The following is a 24219-nucleotide window of genomic DNA, read 5'->3' on the forward strand; positions in this document are numbered from 1 at the left end:
AAGGGGGTGAAGAGAAAGAACTTGCAAGAGTGAGTAGGACATGCTCATTTCTTAGACTAGACCTAGGCTGTCCAATATGGTGGTAGCCACTACTCATGGGGCTATTGAGTACTGGAAATGTGGCTAGTGCCATTGATGAACGAAATTTTTAACTTCATTTAACTTTAATTTAAATTTGAGGGCCGGCCCGGTGGCTCAGGCAGTTAGAGCCTCATGCTCCTAACTCCGAAGGCTGCCGGTTCGATTCCCACATGGGCCAGTGGGCTCTCAACCACAAGGTTGCCAGTTCAACTCCTCGAGTCCCGCAAGGGATGGTGTGCCGCGCCCTCTGCAACTAAGATTGAACACGGCACCTTGAGCTGAGCTGCCTCCCAGGTGGCTCAGTTGGTTGGAGTGTGTCCTCTCAACCACAAGGTTGCTGGTTCGACCCCGGCAGGGGGTGGTGGGCTGTGCCCCCTGCAACTAGAGGACGGCAACTGGACCTGGAGCTGAGCTGCGTCCTCCACAACTAAGACTGAAAGGACAACAACTTGACTTGGGAAAAAAAAAAAAAAAGGCCTGGAAGTACACACTGTTCCCCAATAAAGTCCTGTTTCCCTTCCCCAATAAAATCTTTAAAAAAAAAAAAAAAAGAGCTTTAAAAAAATAAATAAATAAATAAATTTGAAAACTGATGTTCTATTCAGTTGAAAAAGTATGATTGGAACTGCTTGGATGTGTGAAGCTACTTTTTAACCATATATTTTATGTATACATTTTATGAAATCTAAATACAGAACAAGTATTTCTGATGACAGTTTAGCTCTCGGATTGAAATATGTGGCAAATGTAAAATACAGAAATGATTTAAAAGACTTATACCAAAAAAAGTAAAACATTTCATTAATAATTTTTTCTGCTGATTACATGTGAAATGATAACATTTGAGATATACTGGGTAAAATAAAATGTTATTAAAATTAATTTCACCTTTACTTTTTTGTTTTTAAATGTGGTTTTAGAAAATGTGAGATCCCATACTGGATTCGCACCTGGAGCATGAATCCTCCCATTCCTTTCTACCTACTTCCTCATTTACCAAGGGGATCAAAGTGGTCCTGAACCCCGTTTTTCTGCTTTGGTTTCCTACTCCCGGCAGCTTTGAAATGTTTTCTTTCCGGATGATCACAACGCCTGCTTTCTCCCGTCACTCCGCTGGTCGCCAAAGGGAGCAGCATCACTGCGCGGTTTCCCGAGCAACTGGCGACCCGGAAGCAGTTCTCCGCCCCGCGCCCGGCGGCCGCAGCTCGCCGGCGACTTCCGGGCGGCGGCGCGCGGTTGAGGCTAGCGGGCTGCGGCGGCGGCGTAATGACCACGCTTCGGGCCTTCACGTGCGATGATTTGTTCCGCTTCAACAACATGTGAGTGACGTGCGCCTGGAGCAGCGCTGGGACTGCGCCCCTCCCCCGGCGGGGGTCTGGGGAGCCGCCCGCCCCCGGCCGCCCCGGGCGGCTCCCTGGGCGCCGCAGGTCTCAGGCCGGCGGGCGGATGCGCAGACGGCCCTGCGCTGGGCTTGGCCGAGGCGCGCGGTCTTTCTTCATCTCGTGACGCTGCGTGGTCGTCGGGCGGGGGCAGCGCGCGGTGGCCTTTCCCAGGGCTTGTCGAGATGCGCGGTGATGGGAAGCGGGAGCCCCGCCTGGCGCCCGCTCTGCTGCCTGCGCGGCGGCGACTGCACTTGTCCTCCGAGCGGTGGGAACCCCGAGTCCTGGCCGCAGAGGTCTTTGCCAGCTCAACAGCTGGCAGCTAAGTGTTCCTTCTGAGTAGGTACACGGTGCGGCCCGCCTGGTGGTGACGGTGTGGGGCCGGGGCCAGGCGAGCAGTTCCCAGGCTCTCGGCCTCACGTGGAAAGGCGCTGGCGCCGGTAGTGAATGGCCGTGGCCTGTGACGGGCTGGCCGTCAGCTGTAACCCGTGAGCCGTTGGCCGCTAATATCACCGCCGTGGCTACGCTGCGATGGGGGCTGGCAGGAAGGTGGGGGCTGGGCTGGCAGGCCGGTTTGGCACGACTCCCCCGCCTGCGGCTCCTGCGTGCTCCTTGGCCTCACCGTGTCCTGCGTTCTCACGTGGGGAGCAGAGACCCGCGTGCCACCCTTCCTGCCAGCCGGCTAGCTTGCAGCTGAGTAAAATAAAAGAACGGTGTGATCATGGCACCCCTGCAGCGATTCCTCTCAGCCCACGTTTGGTGGTTAACTCTTTATTGGAGCCGAGCTCCCAGGCTGGGCAGCGTTTTTCTGCTGTGCGGAGTCGGGGGAGGGGCCGCGTGCTGCTGGAGGTGGCCGTGTCCTTCAGTCAGGAAGTCAGGACCTGTGACTTGTACGTACTATTTTTTTTCCCCCTAAAGAAAACGTTTTCATTATGAAAATTTCCAAACATTTAAAAAGTTGACAATTTTACCACGAACACCCATATGGACACATCAGCCAGATTGTACAGTTAACATTTGCCTACACTGGCTTCATCATCCATCCATCCATCCATCCATCCATCCATCCATCCATCCATCCATCCAGCCACCAGTCCCATATCGACTTTTAAAGACAAGGGGACAGTATGTGAAAACTTACGAAGGACCAAGGAGCTCAGATCCAAGTGTCAGGAAGATGCAAAGATGAGGTGGCTAGAAACATCTCAGAAGGATGAGCGGGGAAGAATGGTCAAAATGTCGATGGTGATGAGGAAGTAAGTTCTGGAGAAGGAAGGGGTGATAAGGTGAGAAAGCTTGAGGTGTGGTCATACAAGTGGGAGATGAGTGTGACTGTAGTCATGGCTTTCCATAACTGCGTAGCCAGAGAGAAAATGGTGAAATGACTTTGCTCCATTGTTGAGAGCTCAAGTGAATTGCCCAGCTGTTAGAGCCTTGCAGTGGGAGAGGGTCAAACATGGAATCCAATCCATGGAGACTGGCACTAGAGCAGTGGTTTTTAAAGAGTGATCCCTGACCACTGGGGAACATTTTGGAAATGGAAATTCTCAGCTGTCTGAAAACCGCTGCTTTGCAACCTGAGCTCTTCAACATAAAGCTATGTGGAATGGGAGGTGATGAGAGGAGGTGTACCAGGCAGGTAAGCCATTTAGGAGATCTTGGCCATGGCTCAGAGATGATGACTTGGCAAAGGCTTGGGTTTGGGAGGTGTACACAGCCTAGCAGGTGACAGCAGGTTTTGAAGCTTCAACAATAGAAAAGGCAAATCCTCTTGAAGAGTCAACTTTTAACCGAAGATCTGGGAAGGGACAGCACTGTTTTACGTGAAAATGAATGGAGTAGAAGGAAAATAAGCATGGACATGTACAATAAAACATTAGATTCTAAAGAATCATTCAGCTTAATAAGGCCTCTTCAGAATATGCAAGTAGAGGAACCCTCTACCCCTCCCCCCCTTTCAATTTTCTCCATTTCTCACTTTGATTAGGGCACTTGGGTAGAGAACTCTAAGAATCATGAGATTAGGGTTTCAGCAGGAATTGAAAGAAGCAGATGTAGAAACATTAGAATTAACAAATGTTTTATTTATTCTTGGAAAGTTATTTGCATGCCTATTTATGTACCAGTGCTGGACACAGCAGTAAACAAAACAAAAACAATTATCTTTATGAAATTTACATTTTAGAGGGGAAAAATAAGAAAAAAACGTGAAGAATTTAGTGTTCAGTACAAAGGAAATATGAAAGCAGGAGAGGGAAATAGGAAGTGAGGATTCAGCTTTAGGTAGGTTGTTTAGGGTAGGTGTCACTGAAGAAATAACTAGGGGAGTTGACGGGGTGAGTCATGAGGATATTGGGGTTGGGAGCTTCCAGGCAGAGGGAATAGTAAGTGCACAGCTATGTTTTCGACAGGAGGAGTAGGCCAGTGTGGCTTGAGCAGTGTGGGAGTGAGGGGACAAGATCACAGTCAAAGGCTAGATCTTGGAGTGGCCATTATAGGACTTGGGATTCTCTGACAAGTGCACTGAGATACCCAGGTGGAGAAGTCAGGTAGGCATCTGGGCACGGGAATCTCGAATTTAGGTTTGGGCTGAAGATAGAAATTTGGGGGGTTTCCTAGGGCATCAAGAGCTGGTGACGGCTAACTGTAAAGCATATTTGTACATTTCTTCCAGAAGGGAGAGGAGAATTGCAGGAGCAGCGATCCGGGTGGTGAGAGGTGGTGGGATCTGCTTACCAGAACTCCATGCAGGGTTACAGAACAAGTAGAGTAAGGGTGCAGAGCTTGCAGGTGGTGGGTTCAGTGGTGGGACCTTGGTGAAGCTTTCTTACTGTTGTATTTTCTTTGTGAAGTAGAAAGCAGCTAAGATGGAGAAAAGGGGGTGGCCTATTGGAGAGTTGAGGTGAGAGGAGAGCATATAAAGTAGTCGTTGAAAGTGTGGCAGAGTGAATTCCCACACTGTTAGAGCAATTGATTCTCTGGGTGTGGGCTGGGGCCCCCCTCAAGATTGTTTCTGGGGCTCTGCAATGTCAGAGCTATTTTCATGATAATACTAAGATTTTTTTTGTTGCCGCCTTTTCTTTCCACTGTCATTCTCTCACAAGTGCATAGTGGAGTTTTCCAGATGTGTGATCTTGCAACTGCAAGTATAACAGACATATTATGAGACTCTGCCTGTCTTCTATTAAGCTAGACATTAGAGAGATCTGTAAAATTGTTAAAACAATGCCATTCATGTAGCTAATTTTTTTTAATTGATTTTTTTTCTTAATACATCACACAACTTTATGGTAGATCTGGGGTAAAGTGTTGTCTAATAATACATGATAAAATAGTTTGTTTTTGGCAATATAATTACATACGAAGAATGCAGGTATGGATGCCCCAAAGCAACACCATCTCAGTCCCTAAAGTTTGACTGATAGTACTGGCCATCGCACTGCTCCTTTAGGTGCAACCACACCTAAAGCAACCACAGCTAAATGTCAGTTTCTACTTTACTATTCTCTCTTCCTGATAATGATATTGGCAATTTCATACAGAAAAATACAAGAAAAAAATGACTTTTGAAAAATTATTGCTCTAGTAAATTAATTTGATCATTAAGTCTATTGGCTAACAAAGGTTAGATGAACCTAAGCATTGATAATAAATGTCTCAGTCTGATTGTTTGTTTTTAATGATTAAGTTAACTGTTACCTTTCAGAGAAAATGCTGAGCAGTGTCAGCCCATAACAGGCACTTAGTATTCTCCTTTACCCTTAAACAATATTCATATTTATAACAAGGGTCTTTCTACACAGCAGCAAAATCAAAGTGGTCAGTGTTTTTTTAATTCACCCTCCCACTAAGAGAGGGACTAGTCATGCCTTTAAGCTTTGATGTTAATTTCAACTTGATTTTGCCTTTTATTTAAAAAAAATTAAATTTATTGGGGCAACATTGGTTAATAACATTATATAACTTTCAGGTGTACAACATTTGACATCTGTGTACTCTTGCAAGCTCCCTACTCAAAGTCTGCTTTCCTTCTGTTACCATATATTTGACCTCATTTACCCACCTTGCCCTTCCCCACCCCATTTCCTTTCTGGTAACAGTTCTGTTGTTTGTATCTATGATCATCGGACTTATTTCACTTAGCATATTCTCAAGATCCATTTATGTTTTTGCAAGTGGTCATATGCCATCCTTTTTTTTTTGGGCTGAATAGTATTCCATTGTAAACACTGTCATTTTTATCTAATCATCCATCAATGGACACAGGTTGTTTCCATGTCTTGTTTATTATAAATAATGCAATGAAAATAGGGGTACATATATTTTTACAAATAGGTATTTTTATATTTTGGGGGTAAATACCCAGAGGAATTGCTGGATCATATGGTAGTTCTATTCTTAATTTTTTAAGGAATTGTTTTCTATAGTGGCTGCATTAATTTGCATTCTACCAACAGTATACAAGGGTTTCCTTTTTTTCCACATCTTCTTCAACACTTATTTCTTGTCTTTTTGATGGTAGCTATTCTGACAGGTTTGAGGTGATTTTGATTTACATTTCAAAGTGTGTGGTTTTGATTTACATTTCCCTAAGAACTAGTGATGTTGAACATCCTTTCATATGTCTCTTGGACATCTGTATGTCTTCCTTGGAAAAGTGCCTATTCAGATCCTCTGCACATTTTTTAATTGGATTGTTTGGGGTTTTTTTGTTGCTGAGTTTGTATGAATTCTTTATATATTTTTGAGATTATCTCCTTATTGACAGTATAGTTTACAAATATCTTCTTCTATGCCTTTTTGTTTTGTTGATGGTTTCTTGTATTTTGCAGAAGCTTTTAAATTTGACATAGTCCTATTCATTTATTTTTGCTTTTGTTTCCCTTGCCTTTGGAGTCAAGTTCACAAAAATACCACTTGAGACCAAGATCCGTATGTTCTTTTCTATGTGTTTTATTATTTCAGGTCTTACATTGGAGTCTGTAATCCAATTTTAGTTCATTTTTGTGTATGATGTAAGATAGTAGTCTAGTTTCATTCTTTTGTGGCTGTCCAGTTTTCCTAACACCATTTACTGAAGAGACTTTCCTTTTTCCACTGTATATTCTTGGCTCCTTTGTCAAAAATTAGTTGCCCATATATGTGTGGGTTTATTTCTGGACTCTCAGTTCTGTTCCATTGATCTGTGTATCTGTTTTTCTGCCAATACATACTGTTTTGATTACTGTAGTTTTGTAATAGAACTTGATGTCAAGGGAGTGTGATACCTCCAGCTTTGTTATTTTTTTTTTTCAGGATTACTTTGGTAAGCGAAGGGGTTTAAAACGTACAAAATTTCCATTTATAAAATAAATCAGTTATGGGCAGGTGAATAGTAGAGTGAGTAGTTATTTAAAAGTTGCTAAGAGAATAGATCTTAAAAGTTCTCACCACAATGACAATTTTTGCAACTATTATTTACAACATATACAAATAACGAATCACTGTTGTACACCTGACTAATGTCAATTATATCTCAAAGTTATTCACTATAACATAATTAGTTTTATATGAATAAATGTATAAAATTTTTAAATATCAGTAGACATAACCCACATAAATAGAAGTTATTTTGGGGTCCTCAGTGATTTTTCAGTTTAAAGAAGTTCTGAAACCAAAAAATTTGAGAACTGCTGAGTTAGAGAAATGCAGTATGACTGTCAGGCATTGGTAAGGGTACTGAAGAAGCACTTGACTGCATATACGAGAGGAAGAGTTGAAGGTCGCTGGTTTTGAGTCTGGCAAAATAGTGGTTCTAGTAATTGGATAGGAAAGTGAGGGGGCAGAGCTCTTTGTAGATGGAAACAGAGATGCATTTTAACCCTTTTGCTGCAACGTTCAGATATGTCCAAATGAATATTTCCATCCGCTGACTGTGGATGGAAACTTCCAGAAAAGTTTAGGAAAGCAGATGTACATTTTTCTATATTTTTGGGTTTTTCAAGAATGAATAACAATAGGAAATTTTTATACATAAAAGTATCATTAATATACAGAGCAGCTCAAATTGCATTATTAAATGAATAAAATATCAACTTTTTGTTTTTTTTCTGGATTTCTGACACATTTTGAACAAAAAACCTTGAAATCAGTTAACGCAGTGAGAGAGTTCAGAAATGCTGATTTGGGAGTATTGTGGTTGGATATATTGGTGAGTCAGATCCAGCTTCCTTTGAGAATACAAAATTGAATGTATATTGTGTTTCCCTGAAAATAAGACCTAGCTGGACCATCAGCTCTAATGTGCTTTTTGGAGCAAAAATTAATATAACACCTGGTCGTATTTTACTATAAGACTGGGTCTTATCTAACATAAGACCGGGTCTTTAATATAATAATATAATATAATAAATATAATATATAATACCAGGTCTTATATTAATTTTTGCTCCAAAAGATGTATTAGAGCTGATTGTCTGGCTGGGTCTTATTTTCGGGGAAACAGGGTAGGACTGGGGGCAGTGGGGAAAGGAGGTGGGAACGTAGAAGAGTGGGGAACAAAAGCTGAGTGGGGAGAGAGCCCACACGTAGAGGGTAGAATAAAGGAAAAAGGAGGGATTATCATGGGGGGAAGGCCCGGAGACAAGCGATGACCCGCCAGGCGCTGTGGCGAGCTAGGTAGTGGTACCTCTGTCTGTGTGTGGTTTGCATACCTCGTTGGTCCACACTTCCATGAACAATTTATTGCCATTTAGGAAATGGAAGATTTTAATGTATTATTAAATGTATTACTAATTACAAATTACTAATTACTAATACATTATTAATGTATTAGTAAATTATTAACTCTAAAATAATTTGTGAAAAAACAGTTAAATGAAAAAGTATCTTTATAGTTGCTATGACAGCCCATTATGGCCACTAGATAGTTTAAACCATCTTCCTTAGCCCTAAAGTTGGTTTTAAAGTCGTGGATTTAGCATGTTTTGATTTCTTGTGCATATTTTTAGTTTTAGTGGGCTTATTTAAACCAGTTTTGTAAACACTGCTAACTTGATATTTCTCGTTTTTTTCAGTAACTTGGATCCACTTACGGAAACTGTATCCTTTTTTAAAAAAGTTAAATGAAAGCTTACTAAGAGTAAGCAAAATGGAGAAACAGAAGGGAAAAAAAGACAGGTACTGAAAAACTTTTAAAACTTGTAGGTCAGGAAACATCATAAGCAACATTAAAAGCAATTTAAAAAAACCCAGCTGGGAACAAGAATTGTATTAAACCTGCCTCACAAGCTGCTAATATGGACATCATACATCTGTAACAGTACAGCTCCCCTGCCCAGCTTGCCCCTCACACAACAGAAAGGAGTGACTTCAGCAAGATGGGTTCTTTCTGTCTGCTGTGAATAAAGTCTGGAGATGATGAGCAGTACAGGGTAGGTGGTGGTTCCATGAAGTCACCAGTGTTTAGATTCTGCACTGGAACCATTCCAACACTCTCAGGATGGCCTTGACCTTCCTGTCCCAGATAGTTGCCAGAGCAAATGGCATCACATCGATGTACCTGGCAGAATGATTAACAGAGGGGAAGGTGAGAGTGTACTTCCTTTCAAGGGTACCTTTGGGAAGTACCACATAGTCCTTTTGTATCTCATTGACCAGCAGCTGCCTCATACTACACTTACCTAGTTAGAGCAGAGTCCAGGAATATGCCTAGCTTTAAATTGGGGCATGTTATACTAAAGGGAAGAGAGGATTTGGGTTAAGAATTAGCAGCATCTATTGTGCTCCCTAATATAAAAATGGGCAAAGATGTGGGAAGTTAGGGTACTGGGTTATGTTGCAACAGACAACCTCCACATTCTCAGTGGCTTAAAACACAAAGGTGGATTTCTGGGTTATTATCCATGTCCATTGCAGGGTAGGAGGGTAATATTATTGATAATTTAATAAAAGAGTCATCATATAGGAGGCTAATGAACATATTAGGAGTTCAGTCTCATCAGTCAAAAGATGTGAATTAAAACCAAAATGAGATATATTTTACCTATCAAATTATCAAGAATTTTAAAACGTGGTAAAACTCAGTGCTGATGTAGTGACAGGAACATTCTCATAAATTGCTAGTGACAGTATAAACTGCTACAGTCTTTCTTGGATGTAATACTTAGTATTTCCATTTCCTGGAAGTGGAAAATAAGCAATAGAGGCAATTATGTCAGGACTTGGCAAACTAAGGTGTGTGAGCCAAATTGGCCCACTGCCTGTTTTTGTAAATAAAGTTTTATTGGGACCCAGCCAGCTGAGTAATTGACTATTGTCTGTGGCTTTTGTCCATGGCTTTCAGTTTGAGTAGTTGCAACAGAGACTAACCATATGGACCACACAACCTAGAATATTTGCTATCTGGCCTTTTATAGAAAATGTTTGTTAATCCCTGAGTTATGTCACTACAAAAATATTTATTACAAAATTGTAATATTAAAAATTTGTAATAACATTCACACAATAAGGAAATGGCTAAATTATTCTGTATTCATGGAGGAAATTTATGAGAAACTGGAAATAACCCAGATGTCCATTGTCAGGAAATAATGTACTTAAATTGTCTTCTTACACAGTGGAACACTATATAGCAGTAAAAATTAACTGTAGGTACTGGCAACAACAGGGCTAGATATGACAAACAAAGGTGGAAAAAGCAAAAAATCTCCAGTTTTTATTTGTATTTTAAAAATTATGACCTGTTAAAGACCCTTCCATGTTTAAAAAAAAAGTAAAAGGATTTTGAAGGATGTTGAATGACAAAAATTTTCTGTCATTGGGATGTTAATCAACTTATAGGGTGTGCTTTCAGTTACCCTTAAAATTTACAGTAAGTCTCATAATCAAGGTGAAGCGATTTTTGAAAGTAACCTGCCAGATCTTAGTGGTTGATGACTGGGCCTCTGGGGCCCCTCCAGTAGCCAGGGGACAGATGGTTATGGTGTGTGTTAGTGGTTGGATGGCAGGAAGACTGGCTGGCTGTCACACTAAGGGTTAGTTTGAAGAGTATTCAAAATAAAGCTTGTCCTTCAGAGGAGAGTTTGGAGAATTTATTGAACAGGCTTTCAAGGGTCTTTTAAAAAAAAATGTATGATTGGTGATGTCCCTTCATAGAATTGCATTAGCAAGCTTACACTAAGAAGAAATATAGGAATGAGTACATATCAGTAAGGACACCTTGGTTGAAGAGTTAAGTAATGAACAAATTATTCAGGCATCCTCTCTTACGTCAGCTTTTATTTGCATTAGTAGAAATTGAGAATTTGAATCAATGGAAGGGAAAACTGGGTAATTGTTAAGTTTCCTCTGAAAGTATTTAGTTTTAAAGTTGTTTTCAGTCTCAGAGCTGAAGCTAAAGTAGGAACGAGGCATTAATTTTCCAGTGAATTATGGAAAAACATTGAGCATGTACTATATGCCAGGTACTGGGGATCGAGCAAACATTACTCATACATAGTCTAAGGGGAGACAGATAGTAAACAAGAATATCAGGTGATGAAGAGTGTTATGCAGAGATTTCGATACATTGTAATCAGTAGGGAGACAGATTACAGAACTCCGGAGTCCTGGTTTCTATTAGATGGTGCAGTCTCCATTCACATTTGAGGTTATATGTTCAGGCAATTTTGTTGAAAATTAGTGCTAACCTAAATATTTCACATAGTGATATGATTGTAGAAATCATACATGTAAGCGTATAGAGCTGGGGATGAAGTAACAAAATTTTTAAAGGAAACTTTCTTTAATATATCCCTTTTAATGAAGAATTTGTTATTGTCCATCACTTTTCACACTCCTTAACAAGACTCTAGTATGGGATTCCTTTTTACTTACAGTACCTCGCCCACTGGCCAGAGTATTTCATTGTTGCAGAGGCACCTGGTGGAGAGTTAATGGGTTATAGTAAGTATAATACCATTAGTACTTTTTTGGATAGGTAGTTAAGATTTTAATATAGTATAGGTTTAAACTGATATAGATTGATGTAGAATTGAAAGTATAATCATGATGCCTATAATTTTATTTCCTTTTCAACCATTAAGACAACTCACTGATCTCTTCTATTTTAGGCATGTGCTAGGCCCAGGTGATAATAGCAGTGAAGCAAACATACATGGTCTCAGTCTTGGATCTTTCAATCTATATATATGTTAAATTTTTACATGGTTTACATAATTCAGGGATTGTAGCATATTCATTGAATAGCATCATTAACAAAAACTTAGCTGTGGATTGTCTCAGTTGTGTATACATACATATGTATACACATACGTACATGCCCATGTGAGATACAGATCTTTTCAAAACTATATATTCTGGTCCGGTGTTTAAAATTTTAATCAGTTGTTTTTAGTATATCGTTCTTTTTTTTTAAAAAAGAAACTTTCTAATTCTGCTTCTACAACTAGATTTAACATACATTTACAAGTGAAATTCAAATAAAAGCACTAATAACCATTAGGTAGATGACTTTAAGTGGGATTTTAAAATGAAAACTTTGTCATTAGTTTCTTTTATAATAAAAATGTACCAAACAGTAATTCTGTATTTATGTGAAAACCCATGTTTTTATTAATGAATGCGATGTTTATTTTGTTGGCAGTTATGGGTAAAGCAGAAGGTTCAGTCGCTAGGGAAGAATGGCATGGGCATGTCACAGCTTTGTCTGTTGCCCCAGAATTTCGACGCCTTGGTTTGGCTGCAAAGCTTATGGAGTTATTAGAGGAAATTTCAGAAAGGTGAGGTCCTGCTTTTCAAATAATAATTTATGAACCCTAACCATTTGATTTTTCTACTTGTGAACATTTAAAAGAATTTTTTTCCTTTAGGCTGAATGTCAATCGTGCATTACAGACTACAGGAATGTCATTTTTAGCCTCTAATACCCCTCACAGCAATTCTGCCACATATTCAGAGTGGTATTATTATCCTATTGCCATTGAGGAAAGTTAAGGCAAAGTGAATGACCTGCCATAGGCTTATAAGTTGGGTAATTAGCAGAATCAAAGACTAGCCATCAAGGATTCTTGTAATGTTCTTGTCACTATGGATGTTCCCAAATTCAGTTAACACTGCTCTTGGCCTCTTAATATTTTCACAGTGCCCCTTGGCCAAAAGAAAATAGTTTTGTCTTACGCAGTTACATCCTAACTTCTTAATAAGTATTTGTGGCCTAACAACCTAGTAGCTATTTGGGGGGGTGGGGGGATTAAAGAAAAAATATTTTTATTTCATTGTTAAATAACTGGTTACCTACTGAGATGTGTGCATCTGTTTGGCATTGCATGACTTCTCAAACCTTGGAAACAGCTTTGACACAACCACCTGCATTCCTGTTTCATATTGATTTTCATGTAGTACTGTTTTTGTTTTGTTTTTCTAGTTATAGGAACTGCCAAAAACCTGGCTTCATAAAGCTATTTCATCAGAAGGAATGTAACATGATGTAATGTTGCATTTGTGAACTACATCAAACTGGTAGTTTGCTAGTGTCTGATATGTAAGGTTTGTCTGTGTTTTCCCTGAACATCTGAAATATCCTACAGCAGCTCTGAGTTTTGGGCACCTTGGGGTGCCTTGGAGCAGTTTTGGGAACTGCCAACATTATGTTTTTTTTTTTTTTTTTAAAGATCTGTTGTATATATCAAACACCCTCATTATGTGAGATGAAAGTAGAGAGACACCCCCACCCCCTCCTGGCAGTCCATTCATTCTGTAATAGATAAGTGTAAGTTTAACCAGTTTTCAGGTTGCCATTTTTTCCTCTACTCTAAATGTCTAGAAGTATATAGGAAAGGAAATAGCTGCTGAGAAGGGCTCGTGAAGCTTTCCACTTAATTAATGGACTTAATAAAGGTAAGTTTGAAAGAAATAACCATGGCTTGAAAATGCTGAGCCAAGGTGGTGGCAAGAGGAGCTTGGGCTCATTCAGAGAAGACATGAAATAGTGCTAGCTGAAGAAGAAATCAACTCTAGTCCTTAAGAATTTGAAAAATCCTCCCTAAACTGAACAAAGAGAAAATTTTTGGCAAGATTATAGTTTATACATATTTGTTAATGGTATATGTTGAAAAAATTATTTGGTATTATTATATAGTGGATGCAGAGTTAGGAAATGGGTTCTAAGTAGTTATGACCTTGCACATAGGATTGAATGTATTTTAGATTCTCTATCTCTTAAAAGTAGAAAACCACTGAGCTACTTTCACTTAATTTCCAAACCTTCATTACTTTAGAACAGTTGCTAAGATTTAAGTGATCTTTATTTGTATGGGTGTATGTGTATACCTATATTCATACATACATATATACATGTATTTTAATGTATACATTAAAAATAGAAACAATATGTAATTTCCAAACAAACAAGTAGAGGAAAAAAAATGAATAAAAATCAATTCAGGAGAGAAAAAGGAAAGTGAAGTGACAAACAAAAAGGATGAAATAAGATGGTAGCTATGAATCCAAATATTATCAGCAATTACTGAATCCAAATATTATCAATAATTACAACAGTAAATGTTAATGGACTAATGACTCCATTAAAAGACAAAGACTTCAGGACATATGCTGAGTGAAATAAGCCAGTCACAGAAAGACAAATACTACATTAATTCCACTTACATGAGATATCTAAATTAGTTAAATTCATAGAATCAGAGTGGAATAGTGGTGAACAGGGGCTGGGAGGAGGGGGAAATGGGGAGTTATAATACTAATAAGCGGCATAAAGTTTCAGTTAAGCAAGATGAATAAGCTTTAGAGTCTGTTGTACAGCATTGTACCTACAACAATAATGTATTGCACCCTTAAAATTTATTAAGAGGGAAGATCTCATGTCAAGTGTTCTTATGACAGTAAAATAAAATTGAAAAAAGGAAAGACTCAGAACTATAGTCTATTTATAGGAAATGTGTAAAGATTAAAGACACAAGTAATTTTTAAAATTATAAAAATTATAACAAAAGACAGTTAGTACACTTATATTAAGAATAGTCACATTATAGTTCAGTAATTACCAGAGTAAAAAAGAGTCATTGAATATTGATAGATGATTGAATCCATCAGGAAGCTATAATAAAAAATGTTATGTACCCAGTGACATAGATCCAAAGTAAAAATACAATACTTGGCAAACCTACAAGGAGAAATCGACAAATCATCATAATGGGAGATTTGAACATGCTTCTTTATTAAGTGATAGATCAATCAGACAAATTGATTAAGGGTATAGAACAGGGCTCAACAAACTTTTGCTGGCCAGATAGTAAATATTTAGGCTTTTGGGCTACCTAGAGTCTCCTATTGCATATTCTTTTCTTTTTTTTTTTTAAACAACCCTTCAAAATTATTAAAAAAAAAAAAAAACATGCTTAGCTTGCGAGCAGTACAAAAATATGTTGTGAGCCTGACCCACTAGCCTTAAAGAATTTCAATCAGTGGCCAAAAATCTTTCCACGAAGAAAACTGGCTTTTCTGGCAAATTTTACCAACTGTTTAAGAAGTAATGAGTATCAGTTCAATTTTACACAAACAGAAAGAGGGAACATTCTTCAACTTAATATTTTAAGGCTAGGATAACCTTGATAACAAAATCTGACAAATATTAGAAAGGAAAATCTTATAAGTGCAAAAATCCCAGAAAAATCTTAGCAAAATGGATTCAGCAGTTTGTAAAAAGGATGATATATCTGGGAGAGGTTGTCGTAACATTAGAAAATCTATAAATATATCCCACCACAGATTAAAAGAGAACAATTTCTATCTCAGTAAATGCAGAAAATGCTTTGATAAAATCCAGTATTCATTCTTGATGAAAACTGTTAGCAAAATAGGAAATAGAAGGGGAGAACTTCCTAATCCTGAAAAAAGAGTATCTACAAAAAGCCTGTAGTAAATATGGGTGGTGATGCACTGAATGCTTTCCCTTTGACATCTGGGACAAGACAAAGATGCCTACAGTCAGCCCCTCTTCAGTAATTTACTGGAAATACAGGACAGCACAGTAAAGCAAGAAAAATAGATATGAGAATTGAGAAGAAACAGAACATTTTTCACAGATAAGTTTGTGCAACTAGAAAACGCACAAGAATCTATAAATGTTTAGAATTTATGAAAGTTAAGCAAAATTGTTGGATATAAAATCAGTAAAAATTAAATTGCATTTTTATACAAATAGTGAAATTTAGAAAAAAAATGCCATTTGCAGTGGCATCAAAATACATTAAGCCCCAAAATAAAATAAAAATAGGAAAAATATAACAAAAGCTATGCAAGACCTCTGCGTTTATAATAAACTATGAGAGACATTAAAGATGACCTAAGTAGAGAGAGAAACTACGTCTGTGGCATAGAGGCCTTCATATATATTAATTGGTCCACAGAGCCAATGTAATTGTGAACGAAATCTGAAATATTTCTTGTGGGACTCAAGTTGATTCTGAAACTTACAAGGGAATGGAAAGAACCAAAAAGAGACAACATATTTCTGAACAACAAAATGGGTGAATTTGCCCTTCCAGATCTCAAGCTATAATGAGTTAGACTGTGTTAAGACTGGAATAGTTGTCTAGACCAGTGAAAATGGAATTTAAGAAACAGACCTAGGAATACATGGATTTTTACATACCTCAGAGGACGCAATTGCAGAGCCATAATGAAAGGATACACTTCAGCTTTACTGATAAAGGTGGTGGCACAATTGGATATCCATGTGGGAAGAAATTTTTCCCAGATTACTACCTTACTGTACCCAAATCCATTCCAGATTTATTAAAAACCTAGATGTGAAAAGCAAAATTAAAAAGGCCTTTGAAGGGCCAGCCCGGTGGCTCAGGTGGTTAGAGCTCCATGCTCCTAACTCTGAAGGCTGCCAGTTCGATTCCCACATGGGACAGTGGGCTCTCAACCACAAGGTTGCCAGTTCAATTTCTCGAGTCCCGCAAGGGGTGTTGGGCTCTGCCCCCTACAACTAACATTGAACACGGCACCTTGAGCTGAGCTGCCTCCCGGATGGCTCAGTTGGTTGGAGCGCGTCCTCTCAACCACAAGGTTGCCGGTTCGTCTCCCGCAAGGGATGGTGGGCTGTGCCCCCTGCAACTAGCAACGACAACTGGACCTGAGCTGAGCTACGCCCTCCACAACTAAGATTGAAAGGACAACGTGAAGCTGAACGGCACCTTTCACTACTAAGATTGAAGGGACAACAACTTGGAGAAAAGTCCTGGAAGTACACACTGTTCCCCAATAAAGTCCTGTTCCCCTTCCCCAATAACAAAATGTTTAAAAAAAAAAAGAAAAAAGCCCTTTGAAGATAATATAGGAGAATGTCTCCGTGACCTCAGGGTAGAAAAGAACTTCTGAAAGAAGCCATGAATAGTGCTAACTGTAAAGGAAAGTCTCATATACTTTAAGTTCATTGAAGTGAAGTAACTTGGTTTATCAAAAGATACATAAGGATAATAAGACAAGCCACAAATTGGAGAGAGATTTGCAAATTGGAAAAAAAGATTTCTAACATCATTTACAGCAGGGGTGTCCAAACTTTTTTCAACGTTTTTTACCAAAAACCGGGCCACTCACTCGAGGTGAAGTATGTATTGCCTCACCTGGTTTATTTAAGTAAACTATATTTTCGGAATTTGCTGCCGGCCAATTAACAATGGATTGCGGACTGTAGTTGGCCCTTGGGCCGCAGTTTTGACCCCTGATTTACACAATGCTGAGTATCCAGAATACATAGAGAACTATAGCTCGGGAGAGAAAAAGAAGAATGTGTGAAAGACCAATAAGGACTACAGAATGAGAAATCTTAAGTGGCCAACAAAATATTCAGCCTTGTCAGCAATGCAGAATGCCAGTAAGATACCGTTATACCATACAATTTTCAAAAATAAAAAATGTCTGATGCACCAAGTCTTGGTACTGTGGGAATGGAGTTTTACCCACTTCTGTGGGAGTGTAAGGTGGTACAGTAAGTAGGTTGAGAAACAGACATCTTCTAATAAAGTTGAAGATGTGCATACCCCATAAGCCAGCAATGATACTTCTAGCTGTAGACCTTAGATATTGTACCATGACACACAACAAAAATATTCACAGCAGCACAGTTTTTAATAAAAACCAGAAAAATGAAGAACAAGCTCTAGCTATACCAAGGCTGATTTGTACAATACTGAGAGGTAAATCACTAATGAATGTATAAAGTATGTCTCCGTTTATATAAAATTTATAAACAGAAACTAAACTATAATAGGCAGTAAAATTTATAAACAGAAACTAAACTATAATAGGCAGTAAATCTACAGCAAAAAGCAAGGAGCTAATGATTACAAGTGTCAGGACATGGAGACGTCTGGGTAAGGGAGGGAGTCTGACTACAGGGACCTGAGGGCTTCAGGGGTGTGATCAATGTCCTATAGCTACACTTGAGCCACAGCCTGGCGCTTGCTTCAAAATCTTTAATCTTTAAGTGAAAGTATTGTATGACTAATTGGTAAAATGAGCATATCAATTATGATGAAACACACAGTATTTTATTAAGTCAGGTAGAATTACACAAATGCTTTTAAAAAAGCTTCTTTTAAGAAAATATGTATTGTAGGTTTTGAAATATTAGCATGTAATCAAAGCCATCTTTTTGTGCTGCAAAATAATTATTATAAATCTTCAGGAATATTAAAAAATTGATTTATGGTGTAATCAGCTGCAATGAGTAGTCAAAGTAAAAGCAAGGGTTGTTTTTTAAAATATGTATTTTCTAGGGTTTCTCTCACATTCTAACATCCCCCCCTTTTTTTTTAATTAAAGAAAAGGTGGATTTTTTGTTGATCTCTTTGTAAGAGTATCCAACCAAGTTGCAGTCAACATGTACAAGCAGTTGGGCTACAGTGTATATAGGACGGTCATAGAGTACTATTCAGCCAGCAATGGGGAACCTGACGAGGACGCTTATGGTAAGCTCTCTTCTGTGGCAAATCACCAAGAGGAAGCCGAACATTTACATTCATTGTACAAAGTGAAACATCCAAGTATTTTAATAAATTTAAATTATATTTGTTGGACTTACTATTTTAAATTTGAGCTGTATTTAAATCACCTTAAACATGCCTTTACAAACCTACCACTAGTTGAATATTAACTAGCCATTGGCTGCTGTGTTTCCCCGAAAATGAGACCTAGCCGGACCATCAGCTCTAATGCATCTTTTGAAGCAAAAATTAATATAAGACCCGGTCTTTTTTTTTTTTTTTAAATTAGTTTCAGATATAGAAAATAGTGTAGTAGACATTTATCATTTATATCCCTCACAGTGATAACCCCCCTCTCCCCATCTCCTACCCCTCTGACATCACACACAGCCATGACATTTCCTCTGCCTCTATTCCTAATGCTGCACTCCGCTCCTTGTAACCATATATAACCATATATATATGTAAAACCATATATATATATATATATATATATATATATATATATATATATAAATAAAATTGTAGTTGACATTCATTCAGCTTCAGGTGTACAGTGCAGTGATCAGGCATCTACATCATCCCTGAGGTGGTCTCCCTAACGAGACCCTACAGAATCTTTACAACATTATTGATTACATTCCCCAAATTGACTTTTGTATCCCCCAGGCAATCTTGTGGTTACCGACTGCTTTCTAATCCCCTCACTTTCCCCTTTATCCCGCCACCCCGCATCTAGCAACCTTCAGTTTTTCCTCCATGTCTCTTAGACTGTTTCTGATTAGTTCATTTATTCTTTTGTTTGGATTCCACATGTGAGATCATACGGTATTTGTCTTTCTCTGACTGATGTCACTTAGCATAATGTTCTCTAAGTCCATCCATATTGTTGCAAATGGTAAGATTTCATTCTTCTTTATGGCTGCATAATACTCCATTGTATAAATGTACCACAGTTTCTTGATCCAGTCATCTACCGATGGGCATTTCGGTTGTTTCCATGTCTTGGTTATTGTGTATAGTGCTGCATAAACATAGGGGTGCATAGATTTTTTTAGAATTAGAGTTTTGGATTTCTCTGGATAGATACCTAGGAGTGGAATTACTGGGTCATAAGGTAGTTCCATTTTCAGATTTTTGAGATACCTCCATACTATTTTCCATGCCACCAACAGTGCACAAGGGTTCCCTTTTCTCCATATCCTCGCCAGCACTTTATTTATTGATAGCCATTTTGACTGGGCTGAGGTGGTATCTCATTGTGGTTTTTATTTGCATTTCTCTAATGATTAGTGAGGCTGAGCATTTTTTCACGTCTGTTTGCCATCTGTATGGTCCTCTTTCGAAAAATGTCTCTTCATGTCCTCTGTCCATTTTTTAATTGGGTTGTTTTTAATAAATTTTAGATATTAACCCCTTGTCGGATATATCATTTGCAAACATCTTCTCCCATTCAGTAGGATCCCTTTTTGTTTTACTGATGGTTTCCTTTGCTATGAAAAAACTTTTTAGTTTGCTGTAATCCATTTATTTTTTCTCTTACTTCCCTTGCCCAAGGGGATAGATCAGTAAAAATCTTACTGTGGGTAATATCTGTAAACTTTCTTCCTATATTTTCTTCTAGGATTTTTATGATTTCAGATCTTACATTTAAGCCTATAATCCATTTTGAATTTCTTTTTGTATATGGTGTAAGGAGGTGGTCCAGCTTCATTTTTTTGCATGTGTCTGTCCAGGTTTCCCAGCACCATTTATTGAATAGACTGTCTTTACCTCACCATAAATTCTTGCTTCTATTGTCATAGATTAAATGACCATATAAGCATGGATTTATTTCTGGGCTCTCTATTCTGTTCCATCGACCCATGTGTTTGTTTTTATGCCAGTACCATGCTGTTTTGATTACTGTAGCCTTGTAGTATAATTTGATGTCAGGTACCGTTATACCTCCCACTTTGTTCTTATTTCTCAAGATTGCCGAGGCTATCCGGGGTTTTTTATGGTTCCATGTACATTTTAGGATTATATGTTCTATTTCTGTGAAAAACATCGTTGGTAGTTGGATAGGAATTGCGTTAAATCTGTGTATTACTTTAGGCAGTATGGACATTTTAATTATATTAATTCTTCCTATCCATGAGCATGGTATGTGTATCTTGTTTAATGTCTTTCTTCAGTGTGTAAGACCCGGTCTTATTTTAATATAAGACCAGGTAATATAATATTCGGTCTTATATTAATTTTTGCTCCAAAGGACGCCTTAGAGCTGATGGTCTGGCTAGGTCTTGTTTTCGGGGGAACACGGTAATTACTGTCAGTTACTATCTTACTATGTTACAGGCATGTTATTTTACTAAGATTCCGTCTTAAGAACATTTGGAGAGCTGAATTCTAGTTGGTTAGCATCTAGTTATTTGTTATTGAATCTCATTTATATAGACATTTCTCGTAGAATCTGGTAAAAATAGGGATGGGGAAGAAACCTCTTATGGGAACTTCACCTATACACTTTAAATTTTGACATAAAAGGTTTTGATATGTGGTTACTTATATTAAACTTTGCATCCTAACAGATATGAGGAAAGCACTTTCCAGGGACATTGAGAAGAAATCCATCATACCATTACCTCATCCTGTGAGGCCTGAAGACATTGAATAACCATGGACAGTGGTTCTTAGGCTGATGCTCCAGATATTTTATGGACAGTATTGTTTTCGTTGGATGATCCTGGAGCTCTATTAGAGAAAAGTAATCATTTAGGTCTTAAAGACTTCAAGAAAATAATAGGTTATAATTTTACTTTAAATCTTATTGTTTCTGGTTAGCAATATCACACCTACTAAAGCTGTCAATGTAATAAAATTCAATCAGAAAGGCAGCTAGGTCAGAAAGAAACATTCCACTATCATGGTTCATATTCACTCTATGCTACGGAAAAAACTTGCTCCAATCTCCCCCTGAATTCTGTAACTGAGAACCACGGCTGCATATATTTTTTAATTTTATAGTGAACTGTTAATTGAAGCTTTAAAAGCATATATGAAATGTATAAATCAAAGATGTATAATAAAAAGCACTGCTGACTCTCTTCTGGAAGTTTGTTGGTCATTTATAAAACAAAATCAGGATTGGGAAAGCATCCTTTAGGATATGTTGTTTTTCGTAAATTTTTGACTTATATATACAACATTCTTAAGATGCACACTTGAAACAATCCCTGGCCAGCATATTTAAGCTTCTTTCTTATTGAGCAGTAAATTCTTTCACTACTTGTTTTCATGGTGTTATGCCCAAATCCTTTGTCTCGTGTCACAATACTTTGCTTAAATCCTGACTTTCAAAACATAAAAAGATGCTGAGGTTTATTTACAGGGAAAAAAGAACTTAGTTCCTAAATAAAGGCCATGTAACTGGATCACAGGTCAACCAGGTATTTTCATCACCTGTAGTATCTGAAAATATCCAGTTGAGTGAAAGTAGTAGCTAAAGAAAAACCCACGGAAATGATTATTAAAATGCTTTTACTTTTGAAAGGAATTATTTTGGTAGGTTGAGCGAGAAATGAATCCTTTTATGTTCTACCAAGAGAGTAAATTTTTCCTTCATGTATTTCACACTGGCACTTGTCAGAAAGTGTTAGATTACACAGAACATGATCGCTAATTGTTTTTCTTATGCATACATGCAACATGAACAGAATTTTAGCAAGACTCTATGATTAGTCATTTACATTAGGATTTTGACCTGTTTTCATCTCACCTCTTGACTCTGCGCACTTTATCAAAGATACTAAAATCACAAATGTTCCTCCTCACTGACTAGTCAGAACTTGACACCCTCACAGCTAACACTGGTCCAATGACTAAACCAGTGAGGCTGAAAACCTAACAGTCCTATTTTACTCTGCCTTCAAAAACTGTATCTTATTTTTAAGATACAGTTTAGTAACATATTGACTAGCTTTTATTCCGAATGAACACACAAATTTAATAATTCATTTCCTCAAATTTGCAGATAATAAATTTGCTAATCATCTTTACAGGTGAAAAACAGTCTTGAAGATATATAATTCTATTTAGTCCAAGAGCTTGGGCAGTGAACACAGACAACAGGCTTAAAAAATACAGGTTAGGTTAAAGGACACAATCTCTCTGATCAGTTAATTATTTTTTTGCTTGAGAATATGAATAATGTTATCAGCAAGTATGTTATTCTTGTACTATTTAAGTTTCATTATTTAGCATATAGTTACCTTAGGTGTTTTTCACATTATAAAGCAAGGATAAGTGTAATGTGCCAGGTGTAAACAGGTAGACATTTTCAATGTAGCACACTGGAAGGTATTTATTGGTATTCCAGGTAGAAATGACTCCCTTGTCCAGTAAGTGGGAAATATGCCAGCATTGTGACTGGTAATTTCTATATACAGTAGCATATCAAAGGCTCTGAGATGCCTATCAGGAGATTTGACTAACAAAGCTTAACCCTTAATCTAGGGTTTCCTAAACTTACTTCAGTATGAGACATAGTTTTTTTACGGCACATGTAATTCTTTAACCACTATAGAGCTCAACTAGTCTGGGAAACTGATTCGGGCATAAATGAAATTTGACTAAAATGTTCTTGGTAAAAAAGACCTTGTTCAGAAATAGAGTAACTAAATTATTTTCCAACTAATGTTTTGAAAAGAACTTAGTATTAAGGCCAGTATTAAGAAAGTAAGGATTTCAGAAGTTAAATGAATCCAAAAACATTGAATTCTATAAAGAACGAACATATTTAAGAAAGTGGTCAGATATGAATATTTTATTCTTACTTACTAGCATCAGGTATAGTCCTTTTCTAGTTTAATCTTCAAAAGAAGTTGGCAAAGTATTAGCCCATTTTATGAGTGAAGAAACTGAAAATAAAGGTTACGTACCACTAAGTGGCAGAGCTGGGAATGGAACTCAAGTTCCATTTGAGTCTGAAAACATGAAAGTTGCAAAGTTGCAGGTTTCAGATGAATGCATAAAATATCTGTGAAGAAATACCTTTATGAAGGCATGAGAAAACTATACTTTAAAAGTTATTGTAGAATATAACATGAAAACTTCTAGAAAAAGATGTTTCCAAAAGCCCAGAGTTCCTTGTAAAATAGATGCTAAGCATTACCTGAATTAGATTTCCTAATGCACTATGTGGTCAAAAAATGGCTGGACTCAAATTTAGCAGTTAAAAAACTTTCCTTACTCCCAACCCCCAAGCCCTAACTAGCCCAGAGCATTTTAAAAATAATTCAAAAAGTAGCTGCCAAAGATTCCAATTTGTTCATTACTGGTGAAATATACAAAAACTTACAGGAGTCACAAGAGTTCCAAACAATTTATAAAAATAAAACATTTATCAGTATTAATAAGAAGATCAAGATTCACTCTCCTCAATGTCCTTGTCTGGGTCTTGTTCAGCAGCCTCCTTTTCCTGTTGTTTCTTCCAAAGTTTGGCCATGGCCAGGAGCTTGAGGTTAGGTTGGTTGGCAGCATCTTCCGGAAAGATGTAATCATAGTATTCTTCCCAGCCTGCATCGGACTACAGAAAAGTAAAACAATTAGAAGATAAGCTAACAGGTGGCTGAAATACATTCCCGTTAAAGAGAAATTTGCACTGGGAAACCCAGAGTTCAAATTCAACTTACCTTCATTTTACAAAACAACATGAGAATCTACTACAGAAAGCACAAGGGCTGGGCCTTGAAGATTGGTAATGAATAAGTAGCTGTTGGATTGGT

The 24219-nt window shown here is 37.8% G+C and overlaps 2 protein-coding genes across 6 annotated transcripts in view; one reads left to right on the forward strand and one right to left on the reverse strand.

The window, feature by feature from the left end:
* The first annotated feature begins 1287 nt into the window (after nucleotides 1-1287).
* NAA20 (N-alpha-acetyltransferase 20, NatB catalytic subunit) lies at nucleotides 1288-21540 on the forward strand. 2 transcript variants are annotated; one of them, XM_081034464.1, is made up of 6 exons: nucleotides 1288-1400; nucleotides 8516-8540; nucleotides 11294-11384; nucleotides 12085-12220; nucleotides 18291-18436; nucleotides 21025-21540. In XM_081034464.1, exons 1-6 carry the CDS (start codon nucleotides 1348-1350, stop codon nucleotides 21108-21110), a joined length of 537 nt encoding a protein of 178 aa, XP_080890590.1. In that variant the 5' UTR covers nucleotides 1288-1347; the 3' UTR covers nucleotides 21111-21540. The 2 variants fall into 2 exon arrangements, with proteins under 2 accessions (XP_080890590.1, XP_080890589.1); XM_081034463.1 differs by lacking the exon at nucleotides 1288-1400 and adding an exon at nucleotides 1623-2350.
* The window catches only part of CRNKL1 (crooked neck pre-mRNA splicing factor 1), a 37264-nt gene continuing 16570 nt past the window's right edge, over nucleotides 3526-24219 (reverse strand). The window contains exons 14-16 of one of the 4 annotated variants that reach the window (XR_013992311.1): nucleotides 23374-24020; nucleotides 21079-21187; nucleotides 3526-4600 (exon numbers count right to left, since the gene is read on the reverse strand). Coding sequence is in view for 1 of the 4 variants with exons in the window: in XM_081034411.1 (XP_080890537.1) it covers nucleotides 23856-24020 (165 nt within the window). In the remaining 3 variants the exon portion in view is untranslated. Of the gene's footprint in view, nucleotides 4601-8695; nucleotides 9001-19228; nucleotides 19476-21078; nucleotides 21188-21957; nucleotides 24021-24219 lie in introns of those variants that run through there. The other 3 variants (XR_013992312.1, XR_013992313.1, XM_081034411.1) reach the window with 3 other exon arrangements.

Source organism: Rhinolophus hipposideros, assembly GCF_964194185.1.
Source record: "Rhinolophus hipposideros genome assembly, chromosome: 22".
Taxonomy (NCBI): domain Eukaryota; kingdom Metazoa; phylum Chordata; class Mammalia; order Chiroptera; family Rhinolophidae; genus Rhinolophus; species Rhinolophus hipposideros.

Bases quoted from the DNA above. Each gene is read 5' to 3' on its own strand.
- NAA20 (XM_081034463.1), top strand. From the start codon at position 1,992: ATGGGGGCTGGCAGGAAGGTGGGGGCTGGGCTGGCAGGCCGGTTTGGC. The intron at 2,351-8,515 runs GTACGTACTATT...CGTTTTTTTCAG, and splicing joins GAAGTCAGGACCTGTGACTT to TAACTTGGATCCACTTACGG. The intron at 8,541-11,293 runs GTATCCTTTTTT...ACAAGACTCTAG, and splicing joins TGGATCCACTTACGGAAACT to TATGGGATTCCTTTTTACTT.